At 42.2% G+C, this 12,669-nt stretch overlaps 1 protein-coding gene across 4 annotated transcripts; it reads left to right on the forward strand.

Moving 5' to 3' along the window:
* The first annotated feature begins 40 nt into the window (after positions 1 to 40).
* On the forward strand, positions 41 to 12,152 carry LYRM1 (LYR motif containing 1). 4 transcript variants are annotated; one of them, XM_039390351.1, is made up of 5 exons: positions 1,900 to 2,231; positions 4,974 to 4,976; positions 7,158 to 7,316; positions 8,343 to 8,435; positions 10,011 to 12,152. In XM_039390351.1, the coding sequence occupies exons 1-5, from the start codon at positions 2,196 to 2,198 to the stop codon at positions 10,125 to 10,127; spliced, it is 408 nt and encodes a 135-aa protein (XP_039246285.1). In that variant the 5' UTR covers positions 1,900 to 2,195; the 3' UTR covers positions 10,128 to 12,152. The 4 variants fall into 4 exon arrangements, with proteins under 4 accessions (XP_027582131.1, XP_039246285.1, XP_027582130.1 ...); XM_027726330.2 differs by lacking the exons at positions 1,900 to 2,231; positions 4,974 to 4,976 and adding an exon at positions 41 to 94; XM_027726329.2 differs by lacking the exon at positions 4,974 to 4,976.
* Positions 12,153 to 12,669: the final 517 nt, after the last annotated feature.

Genomic DNA, 12,669 nt, shown 5'->3' on the forward strand with positions numbered 1-12,669 from the left:
ACGCCGCACGCACGGTGAGGGCAGGGCAGGGCAGGCGACCACCGGAGCGCGGCGGGACCCCGCGGGGGCGGGGCCGCGGCGCGGCTGCTCCAAGGTAAAGCGGGGGAGGGGGTGTGGATATGCGGAAAGGGCGGAGGGAGAGGAGGGGGCGGAGGTGCGCGGAGTGGGCTGACCCGCCCTCCCCCCCGCGCTTCGCGCGTTGGTTCCACCCGGCTGCGGGGGCAGGGCTGCCCCGGCCGCCGGGGGGCGCAAGGGAGCCCGCGCCTGGAGCGCCCCCCAGCGGCCGCGCAGCTCCAGGCCGCGGCGGGGGTGGCAGCGCCATCTTGGCGGAGGCGGCGGCTGCGGGGGCGCCCGGGGCGGGCAGCGCTCCGTGCCCACAGTGCTCAGTGCCCACAGACCTCGGTGCCCACAAACTTCGGTACCCTAAGCATTCAGAGCCCACAGTGTTCAGTGCCCACAAACCTCGGTGCCCACAGCGTTCAGAGCCCACAGTGCTCCGTGCCCGCAGTGCTCGGTGCCCACAGCGTTCAGTGCCAATAGGACAAGAGGACATAGTCTTAAGTTGTGCCGGGAGAGGTTTAGGTTGGACATTTGGAAGAATTTCTGCACATAAAATGTGATTAGACATCAGAAGGGGCTGCCCACAGAGGTTGTGGAGTCACCGTCCCTGGAGGTGTCCAAGGAAAGACTGGCCGTGGCCCTCGGTGCCATAGCCTAGTTGACGTGCTCATGTTTGGTCACACATTAGCCTCAATGGTCTCAGAGATCTTTGATTCAGTGATTCTGTGCCCCACAGCCCTCAGTGCCCACAGCTCTCTGAGCCTACAGCCCTGCTATGCTTCTCAAATAGTGACTAAAAGTCACGTCTATCAGTGAGCATCTATGAGTTTCACTGAGTGACCCTCAGAATGAAGTAAGAAAAGGGGCAGGGAGGGTTGTGTCTCTGATGGCCTTAATATTGATACCTGTTTTTAAGCTTGGGTGTTTCCAATGCTGGGAAATATTTCTATTCATGCATTCAGTTGCATTTGGCTGGAAGCCAAGGTATGAATAAGGTGCATAAATCTATACTGGGGTTTGTGTCCATGGTGTTATATTTCTGTAGGCTTCTATATTATATAAGCAAGGCCATCCAAGGATAGCTGAGACTTCATTTTCTCTGCTATATTTCTCACACTGCATTAAAACCTCTTTCACTGCTTGTAAGTAATTGAAAACTAAACAGAAAGGAGGAGAAAACCATTCTAACTGTATGAAAACATGAGTGACAGTTGGACAAGACAAGAGACAAGTTCATAGTGCTTTAGAGTTTACCTGGACACTGTGTGCTTTTCATGAGAAAGCTAAGAAATAAGTAAAGCAATTTTTTTTGTTTCCCTTCCCCCTCTCCACAGTCTAAGTCAGCATTTCTGGTCTTCCTCAGGCTCCTATGGCATGGGAGGCACTCCCGGGGCAAGAGTCTGTATGTCCTACTAAAACCAGATAATACCTCGACCACCTCAGACTAAAAGAATGAAAACTGATCAAAAGGGACTAGACTTTCGTTTATTCAAATTAAAAGAATGTTGTAGAATACTAATTTTCTGCAAATTGGCTTATTTAAAATGATACAGGAAACCAGTGATAAAATCCATGTCCTTGCTTTTACTATTTAATTATATTCTCTTTGCATGCAGTTTTCTTTTTCTGATCAAAAGACTGCTCCATATGTAAGAGAAAGCTTAAAAGAGATCCAAGTTCAGTCAGAAATCTGAGGCACGAGATAGAATGGCAGAGTTCTTATCCCAGCTGATGAACAGTGTCAGTTCAATGACTTAGAGAGGCAGGTTCAGAGGTATCGACTGGGGTTTCAGATCAGAGTTTCAGATCAATTTGCCAGCAGAAACACACTGGCATTAGAAAATCCTAAACACTGTGAAAGTTACCCTGATTTCAGATACCCTTACTGAATAACTTGATTCAGTAATTTCATTCTTTTTCACCAAAGATGCATATATTTGTGATTGCAGCTTGCAGATGGAAACAGTGAGAATTGAGTCAAATAAATCCTTAATGGGAATGTCTTGAAATTTGCAGGCTTCTGTCACTGGTAGAAATGAGGATGTGACACCATCATGGAAGAATATGATCTGTCATTCTAGTCTGTTTTTCACTATGTGGAGATGGAATACTTTAGCTGTGATTGAAGTTTCACTATGATTTGGTTTTGGCTGAATCTTAAAAAAAAAAAGGTATGAATGTTCAATCAAGAATGACAATCAAGTGAAGTTTTCGCTTTGCCAGGCACATCCTGCAGCCACGTGTGCTCGGCGTTTGCAGGGTGCCAGTTGTCACAGGCCACTGAGACCTTGATTTGAGCAAAAGAAGACAAAATTACTTTTGTGGAAACTGAATTTTGAAACTTAGTATTGCTGGAAGGCATATGAGCTGCCCAGCTATCACAGGAATCTGTGACCCCTCCTTTTTGTGCCACAGGGACTCATTGTCTCAGTTGCTGTCCCTCAAAGAACCAAAACCATTGCTGCCTTAGGAACTAAAGACTCATTTTGGCAGACTTGCGGGAAAGATGAATATGGATAACTGACCTCTCATTGCTGTGGAGAACTGTGGAAGGAATGATTGATTATCTGCTCATTAGCAGCGGGAGAGAGACTGCAGGTCGCTCTTTAGCTAAGTGGTATCGTTTAGCTCTTAAAAAAAAAAAAGGCCAGATATGTGCATTTTTCTGCATCTCCTTAAATAAACATTAGCGAAGAGGAGCTGTAGATGGTCATACAGGCTGGACTGTCATAGGGGCACACTGTATGGAACATGAGGGTGTTCTGCACTAGAATGTTGATACACCATGGTCTTGAATGATGTCATTTATTCCCATCACAGAGATGTGAGCACAGCTTGATTTGGAAGGCAGTCAGCCCAGCAGTTTGTCACTGTGTCTTTAGGACTCCTTGCCAGCAGCAAACCAGCTGTCAAGGAAAAGGTGTGTTGCTCCTAAGTAAAACATTTTACATCTGAGAAGTTCAAAGCAGCCTTTTCCAATTATTTCATGCAGAGTTCTTTTCCCCACCATCTCCTCCCTGAGCAAATAATTTCTCAGCACCAGCACAACGTGTGCATTACTAACACATGCCCCAGTTAGCTGGCATGTAAAAGAGGAGATCTATTGTTTTAAAAGATCCTCTTTTTTTCCCCATGGGCCATTACTTTCACCCTTTGTTTTCTAAAATCCTCTATGTACTCACTGCTGGCAGCTTTTATGTTTAAAGTCAGTAGCTAATGCTTGATGTGAGAAGAAAGGATCAAATAAAATAGTCTTAAAACCAGCAAAGGCACCGTGCAGGGAGCAGGAGAGTGCTGGACAGGCGTTTGGAGCCAGGCATCCCTCACTGGGAAGCAGGTAGGATTGAGCTGCCTGTATATCTGTGGTCAGGCTCAGTGCAGCCTGCCTGCAGTCCTGGCTTTGCTTTGACACTGCACTACTGGGGTCATTTTACAGTTGACAAATTCCTTTTGTTATTTTTATATAAACTTTTAAATTCTAAACAAGCCTGCAAATAGCAAAAGAAGACTGATGTTTCACTGATTATTCAGATTATTGAATTTTTGGGTCAACTATCTAAAAATCCAAAGGAATGTTTATTCCTGAAAGAAAAACTTATGGCATTTTATAGTCTTAAGGTATAATTTGTTTTAATTAACAGTTAAAAAAGTGTGCATCTTCACCACGCAGTAACTCATTAACTGCTCAGATCTCCGTTGCGAGTTTGGATACAATGGGATGTTTCAGGTGCTTGATGTGCTGTTGATAAGAGGGTTTTGCATGTAGATCCCAGAGCGATACAGCCCCGCGCTGCCGGGCTCTGCCCCAGCATCCAGCTGTGCCTGTTTGGAAGGCAATACCTGGCTTCCCTCCAAAGCCCGGACCCTGACAGGGGGCTCCAAACCAGCTGCAGCCTCCCGCTTTTCCCAGTGACACGTCTGTGCGCACACACCTACCTTTGACCTCTCCTGGTTTGTTCTGTGGCAGCAAACACCCGAAATTTGCTCAGCTAATACAATAGCCCTGTACTTTTTGACAGAAACGCCTGTGGTTAACCTCTGTGGGCTGCCTGCTGCAATAAAATGAAGGGTGGTAGAAGTTAAACAATGGGTGTGACTACCACAAGATGGGTGTTAGTGGGAAAGTGGTGTAACATCCACTTAGCATTCCAGAGATGTGAAATATAATTATGATTTAAATGCCAAAGATGTAAGTTGCAGGATGAGTAACTACAAGGACATGAAAGCCTTCCTTATCTTACTTTCTATCCCACTCAGAATCATTTTGCACACCCACAAAACTAATAAAAGTAGTGTCACTTGATGAAATTACACCTGATACATGACTTGTACCGTCACTTACATTTCTGTCAGTGTGGGCTCTGTTTACACCAAAGAAAAAATTTCAATCTCTTTTACAACATTTTAAGTTGGAAGTGATTTTGCTCTCAGTGGAATTATTCTCTGTTTATACTCCCACTCAGATCAGAATCTGACCTAGGCTTTGAATTTTGTCTTATTTGCTCTCATCCTTTCCTATGACAGGCAGGGGTCCTCAATCTGTAAGGGGCTCCTCACACCTACATTTATGTATCTTTGCAGAAATGGCTTTTGAGCAGGTCTTGTATTGTTGGAAACTGTCAACTAAATCAGCCTGGGAGCAGCTGGTTGCTGAGTGTACATGAATAGCTGCTTAATGTCTTTTACATCATCCAGCATATGTGGGAAGGAGAGCAAGAATGCAAAAGCGCAGCCCATGCCTAGACGAGGGGCTACACACTTCTGTAGCAATTCCAACACAAAGAAGTTAAAGAATGAAAGGGTAAGTTCTAGATAGGGCAGTGGAACAACCAGTGGGGAAAAAAAGTGAGTTCTAAACTTTTCAATAACATCTTTATAAACAGATACTCGGTATGTTTAAAACCCAAGAGCAGAAGGTGTGATCAGCTCTGAACAAAGGGCTGGCCCAAGTTGTGGCCTTGGAAATTGTCTGTGTAGATCAGAACTGAAACCTGTATTTTAAACATTTTTTCCCCTAACATTGTTCGTCTTGTTTTCTTTATGGATTACATGAGAACCTAAGGTGAAAGTTTCTAGCACAGTACTGCCTTTTATTAGCTGTCAGCAGGGAACAAAGAGTATTATCAGCTCCACAAAGGTGACACCTTCAGATAAAAGCACAGGGGTGAGGCCAGGATTTGGGACTCAGTTTGTGCTTGGTCAGACCTTGTAATTGAACTGTTTGTTTTCTGTACAAAATATGCATGGGGCAGGGGTAAGCAGTGATTTTTCAGATATATGTTCATCTATGGCTTTGTGTCTGACTAATTTCGTTGCCTGAAGTGGAGCTGTAGAGTGGATAAATTGAAGCACTTACTCCATAGTGTTTGATGAGCTGGGACTACTTAGTTATAATGTTGTGGATATTTGTTTCCTAGAAATACTGTAAACATTTACTAGAAATACCTTCTGCTGGGTAGGAAGAACAATTTTCCATCTAAGGGAAAAAATATGATTAGTTAAACATGTTAGAATACAAATAGCAAAATAAAATTGTTCTCTCTTACAAACCAGAGAAAAAGAGTTCATGAAACCATGAAAGTCTTCAGATCATAGCAACAGTTAAGACAAAAAAGCCTAGGATTTAATAGTTTGGGATTTTTTACAATAAAGAACCATGGGCCAAATCCTGTCTTCATGTTAGTATCAGTAATTCCAACTTTGGTGAGTGTCTGGAGCCACAGGAGGCCTGTTCTGGTCAGTCACCGTGGCGGAGGCAGCCACTTGAGAACAGAATGGCCTGGGAAGACTTTGGCTCAAGCCTCTCTTCCACAACCCAGAAAAACAGGAATTGCCACAGACTGCAAGGAGATGAGCGATAGCACATTGCCACACTTCCCACAGTAGTTTGGGTGCATGCATTAGAAAGCAGCTTTTCCTCATGTGGGAGGAAAAGAGGGAAAGAGCACTCCCTCCAGAGGGCAGCTCAGGCTATCTGAATTACCCTGCTCCAAACTGTCCTCTGGAGGAGCCATTCCCAGCACACAGGTCTGATTTCAGGATAGATTCAGCCACAGTAATTAGGGTTCCAGGTTGGCAAATGGATCCTGAGACAGTCAGATAATGTCCTGTCCCTGACACTTGTTCCTCATTGCATCCATACGCTTACTTGGGAGTGCTGCTGCATCTTCCTTTGGGACAGTAAAGTGCCTTTGACAGTTGTGGTGCCCCAAAAGCAGAAGACATTGTTTCTGTTAACTTAATCCATGTCAGAAATGTCGTTATTCCAGAAGTGGATTTGTCTCAGGGATATCTGTGGTCTGGCATGAAATAGTGTAACCATTTATATGATAAAAGGCTCGATTACATAAAACAAGAATAGGATTTCATTCTTTCTTCTGACAAATATTCTTATCACACCTGGAGGCTGATTCAGTGGGCTCAGCAGGTACACAGCTCTCTGAAAATCAAGACATTCAGGACTTTCCTAAATCCACAGTTAGTCTGCCTCTCCTGCAGTGCTTAGATAAAATAGCTTTCATCACCTTTTCATCACATCAAACTCCAGCTGAATCATTACTGCCTCCTGTCACGGTACCACAAACAAGCTTCTCAGCCCCTGAGGCCTACACAGGTTTTCATCAATATTGTGGTGGGTTTATCACGTATTTCATTCACAGATCTCAAGATGCTTTGCAAAGATTGGGTCAGCACTGGTACAACGACGTCTCAGGAAGGGGGGCACTTACAGTTTCGGTGACTTGCCCAATGTCTGTTGCAAAACAGCCGTGAAACAGAAGCCAGGCATTCTTGTACCAGGCTTGTGATTCAGCAAAGCACTAAACCAAGTGCTTAACTTTGAGCATGAGCTCAAGCTGTTTGAATGGAGACAGATTTAAGTATCAGTTTAAATACTTTGCTGGACTGGGTCTTCAGCTTTCAACAGCTAATTATTGTTTACAGCTATTTCAGGGTTTTTTCATACAGCTCAGCATATTTTTAGATGATGGAAATATTTTTAAACTAATTCAATGGTGTGAAAACACGTACTGCTTGCTGGCCTTTTAGCAACTCAAATGTTCATGCATATGTTTGGGGGTTTGTGTTGTCCTTTCTAGATGACCCCAGCGACTCGACAAAAAGTTCTTGGCCTTTACCGCAAGATATTTCAAATAGCCAAAAAATGGCAGTCGGCATCAGGACAGACAGAGGAGACTGTTAAAGAGAAAGAGTACATTAAAAACGAGGCCAGAACATTATTCCGAAAAAACAAACATGTGAGTGTCCTTACAGCTTTGAATTTCTTGCTCTTTGCTTCTTTCCTCTTGCTCTTTGCACTGTCATGACTGGATGCTAACATACGAATATAAGAACTGAGTTCCCAAAATTTTATTCACCTTAAATGGTTTGGGTGTATTTGGGTTATAATTTGAATTTCATCCTTGAGAAAAGTCAAACCATTTCAGCTCTTCATTAACTGCTGTAGAAGTCTAAAAGGTCTCTTTTCACTAAAAAAGTGCCAAGAAAAATTAAATTCCAAAGATACTGCCTGTGTAATTGAAGCAGCTTTTGATCTTTACAAAGTTAGCTAAGTGTATCATTACCCATGCAATGGCAAACAGAGCTCAGCAGCTTCTTTTTTTCTTTTCAAAGCAGCAATTATTGGCACTTCTTTTAAAAGAAGCACTTTAATTTTTTTCTTAAGGAAGAAATTTCAAACCCCTTTTGAAAGAGGCGATACAGACTCCATGGTAATCAAAGGTCCTTCTTGTAAATTCAAGATCACAATTTTTATTTATAGCCCATATTGCTCTGGGACTAAACTGAAGTAATGCAAAGTCAAAAAATTAATTTAAGTCATAATTTACACCACATTTCTGACTTCAAAGGGAGTTTCTGGATAGCATGATAAGAGAATGTGCACCAAGGAGTGTCTTTCCTTTCTCCTCTAGCTACCTCACAGAGTGATGGATGGGTGAGTGTGGCTTTTTCATGGATGTATTAGTAGTTTACATGTGTATTGTCTTTTTACAGAGAAAATACCATGTTTGGGTAAAAAACTCCTCCTTTAGCTTCAGTCCTGACAGCCTCTGGGCCTTAACATCCAGCACCATCACACCCAGAGCTGTTGAGTCAAGGAAAATACTGATGTTACCTTTTATGGATGTGAACAATACAATCCTTGTATCCTTGGGATTGCCAGAACAAGCTAAAGAAAGTCACGTGGCTGTGCATCATTTACACTTGAGCTTCCAACTGCTAATTGCTGTACTTTTACAAAATATTTGTTTGTATGATCTTAGGTAACAGACCCAAAGCTGATTGAGCAGTGCATAGAAGAATGTGAGGCAAGAATAGAAATTGGACTGCACTATAATATCCCCTACCCGAGACCTGTGAGTACAAATCCAGTCACAAAGTCTTCAGCATTACCTGCTTAGCTCTCCCTGTACAATGAAACCATGAGTTTACATCACTGTCACTGCACTGCATTTTTAGATGAGCTGGCATTTAAATGTGTGCTAAATCAGAGCCAAGTGTACATTGAAACCTTCTCCATCTATCTTCTTTCACTGTAAATTGTCGGGTTTCTTCTCAAAATAAGGAGTCAAAGCTTAAATGGAGTTGTGTGAGCCAAATATTTAGGCCTGTGAATATTTAGCCAGTCTTGTCTGACCAAAGAATGTAGAAAAAGATGGTACTGGAATCAAATAATAAACAAGAATGAGAGAATAAAAATACTTAATTGCATCTGCCATAGATACAATAATTTTCATAGCCTACATTACTGGTCATAAATCAAGTCCTGTGGAAACACTTGTCTATGTTGCTGCTTCTTTTCCCTTCTTCCTAGAGAAAAACATACTCAAGATTACTGAAATACTGGAAGTTGCAGCAGTGTCTTCTATTGCACCACTCAATACAGTTTCCTCCCTGCCCAGTCACTTTTGTCTGTAGTACTTTATGTTGCCTCCCAAAGAGGCTTCCTCTCTACTCCTGTTAATTAGTTTATATTTTCACATCTATAGTTCCCTGATCAATGCAGTCACGGTCAAAAGCAAATTGTATCTTCATCAGATTCTTGCCTAAAATATGGTCACTGTCAGCATCTCTTTCACGATACAGAATTACAGTGCACATCTGGCAAACAGTGTTCCTAGAAATGGGCCTAAAATGTGTTCTCTACAGTGGCTTCAAAACCCCAAAGGATCAGCTCTCTCAGACAAACTAGATGATTATTATTTCTGAGATTCTAGAAATCTCTACTCCTGCTTTAGTCAGTGCTTTTACTACTATTTGCACCTAAACAGCCATCTTACAGCCTGACAGCCTCAGCAACAATAACATCTGACTGCTACCACCTACGTTTTCCAGTCACTTAGGGGGGTTACAGCTGCATGACTCCCACGGAGAGTCTTATGAAATAAAAAGACTTTGTCAATCAAAGGAAGAGCCTGTCACCTATTGCTCCTTCTGCTTGTGGAGTCAATGACATTGATTGTGCATTTTAATGTGGCATATATAATCACGACAGAAAGAAGGCAGGCTTTCAATACATACAGTTTGGGGTTATTTTGTGACTTCTTAAGTAGATATGAATAAATCACACAGTGCTTCAAGACATCTACTGAGGAATTTTTAGGATTATCTTGGTCTTATTGTTCTGGAACAGCAGTCCTACTTCAACAAGTATTTTATCATTACAGTCTGATATCAAACTGCAAAACAAGGTTACTAAGGCCTAAAACATAGGATTTTAATAAACACAACATTTAGGGCCTGAAAGTTACACCACTAATCTCTCCTTAGACAGTGCTCCTCCTAGAAATCTAATAACCTGGATTGAGACAATACACTTGCCCTCTCCAACGTGTGAAGAAACTATTTAAATCTCAATGACACCTAGTCTGTATATATGCTGCCTTTTTTCTTCCCAGTTTGCTCCTAACTGGTGGGATTTTCTTTTCCAGATCCATCTGCCTCCTATGGGTCTCGCCCATAAACAAGGTCGTACGTTGCGACACCAGGAAAAGTTAAGGAAGATTTCTAAGCCAATATACCTGAAATCCCATGATGAAGTTTCATAGCCCACCACTTAAGCTGTGATGTGTAATCACATCCTTTAAGCTGTGAACTGCAGTCCAGGTGATTTGTGTGCACAACTGTGAACTAAGGTGTTTTGGTCACTTGCTCACACATTTCCTGAGGCCAAAAAGCCAATTGATACATTGCATATGATGGATAAGGTTGGTCTATTATTTATTTATATTATTTTTAACCACTGACTCGTCAATAAAACTAACACTTTTCAAGGAGTGAGGTGTGATACAAAGATTACTTTGACATCAGGACAAATTACAGCAGGTTCTCAAACTCAATCTACAGCAGGATTCTCTGGTGGTTTCAGGATTCTGTGTGCTCAGTTGTAACTCTAGGCTGTGCCTTGTGTAAGGGTCAGTCAAAGTTAAGGAAATCCAGGAGAATCAAGCAGATGCAGTGCCTCCAGATCTTCTGAGCACAAGTGGGAACACAATGACTGCATCATGCAGCTGCTTTCCTTCCTCTCTTGTCCCTGCTCTGCCTGTTGTCCCTGGGGAAACACTGCAGTTTCATAGTACCTCTGTGGTGAAGTTCTGTTTCTGAATGGGCAGTAGCAAAGACACAACTGAAGTGCCCACTACTCCTTCTTTTTCCTTTTTGCAAATTGCAGAGGGATGGTCTAGAGACTCCAAGTCAGCTTTTCCCCCTTCCTTTGGAGAGGGTGTGGATGTGAAATGCAAAGTCTGGAATGCCATTACACAACTCTGAGTAAAACATTCCAGTGTTGGGTTCCTTAGGTTCCCATGTATGGACTGACTGAAAACTCTCCCTTCAGAGTATCACGAATATGGAAACAAGCTTAGGATGCTTTGGTGTGAGGACCATGTTTTCACATGGTCAGTCTTGCAGCATAATCACCGTGGGGAACTTTCTCAACAATTATTTTAACTTTAGTGTGAGGTTTTAACTCTTAGATTATGGACAGAACCCCAACTTTAGTAAAAGGAAGTATCTACAAGTCTCTAAAGTTTGAGGGGTATATCTGTTTCACAGGTGCCTCTTGAATGGAATTAAAATTAAATGAATTTTCCTCTCACTGGCCGTCAATTACTTTGCCTCATTTTCAGTCCTCTGACTTTACCAGGCTGTTCCTGAGGAAAACTGGGGGAGCCTTTCATCCCTCAGGCTGAAAGTGCCAAGGAGACCAAGCTGTGGACAAGAGCCACACTGTACTGCATATTACCTAAGCACAGTCCACAGAGCTTTAAGGAAAACCTATTCTAGCCCAAAGTTAATAGTGGCAAAAAAAAGCAAATTTTAAAAATGCAGTGTGTATGATTTCCTGTTAAAGTGGGGGAAATCAGTGAAATCTCCTCTTCTGAGATCTCCAATTCATCCTAAACTCTCCCAGCTCTAATAGACAATGACAAAGAAATATTCTTGTCAACCTGAAAAGTAAGTCAGAACTGGTCATGTGCAGAACAGACTGACAGTCCCTCCCCCAGGAATGCACTCCTAAGAGTGAAAAAAAGCACAAGCGGATGAGAAAGTACAAGGAAACAATAACAGGAGTGAATCAGCATGACAGGTACTGGCTGGCCCAATTTCTCACTGCCCTTCATGGCTCCAGTCCACAAAGGTATCTATTTCCATATAGTTATTTCCTGGGAATGCCACATGTGGGAAGTAATAGGTAAAATGCCATTGTTCTGCCTGTCAGTGGGATCTTTGCAAATTTAGTGCTGTCAGGAAGACACAGAAGTCCTTTAGCCTAGGAAAAGGGAGATGGAATAAAGAGAGTAAAAAAATAACATGATTATACGCACTGCTTAATCCTTCACTGAAAGAAGTCCAAATACAGTCTTTTCCTACCCTCATTCTGATACACCACTGTAGGCATGTGTCAACTGAGCCAAATCAAAATGTGCAGAGATAAGGGGTTTGAATGGAAGCTTAAGCTCCCTTTTTGCCATTAAAGTATCATTTGAATCTTTTGAATTGTTAAAATTCCTGTGGTTAATGGAGGTGCTGATGCTGTGACACATCGGGTGAATAAACAGCTTTGTAAACAAGCAGTCTGAATTTACTGTCTCTGTTATAGTCACAACTCTTTCCTAAGCACATACCGTAAGATTTAGATTATTTCAAAAAAAATCCCTAAAATCACAGAAGATTTACACCAAATTGAAATAACAACATGAGTCTGAGTTTACTACTGAAGGAAAATACAAACAAGCAATTTTAAAAAGGATCAAGTAGCCTTGATAACTCAAATGAGTTACTGCTTAACTGAGAAGCCAGCAAGTTGAACTGTAGTGACAGCATCACATTATTTGAGATGCCTTAAAATGCTAGAAAGCCTAATGATTTTTCAAAATAAGTGTTGGAGAAATTATAAACTAGTGCCTCATCCTCATTACTCTCCAGCACCAGAAAGCAAAAGACTAAGATTTGTTGAAACCTCAGGCTGTTCTGCTAAAAGAAGGACTAGATCAGCACTTTTGTCAAGTCGGGAGAGAAAAACCTTTATTTTGCAGCTTAAGTTAAACTCTGTATGGAAAGGAGAATGTGCCTTAACTGGAGTCCTTT

This window comes from Pipra filicauda, unplaced genomic scaffold, assembly GCF_003945595.2.
Source record: "Pipra filicauda isolate LSUMZ 115617 unplaced genomic scaffold, ASM394559v2 scaffold127_size2900866_pilon, whole genome shotgun sequence".
NCBI classification, from domain to species: Eukaryota; Metazoa; Chordata; class Aves; order Passeriformes; family Pipridae; genus Pipra; species Pipra filicauda.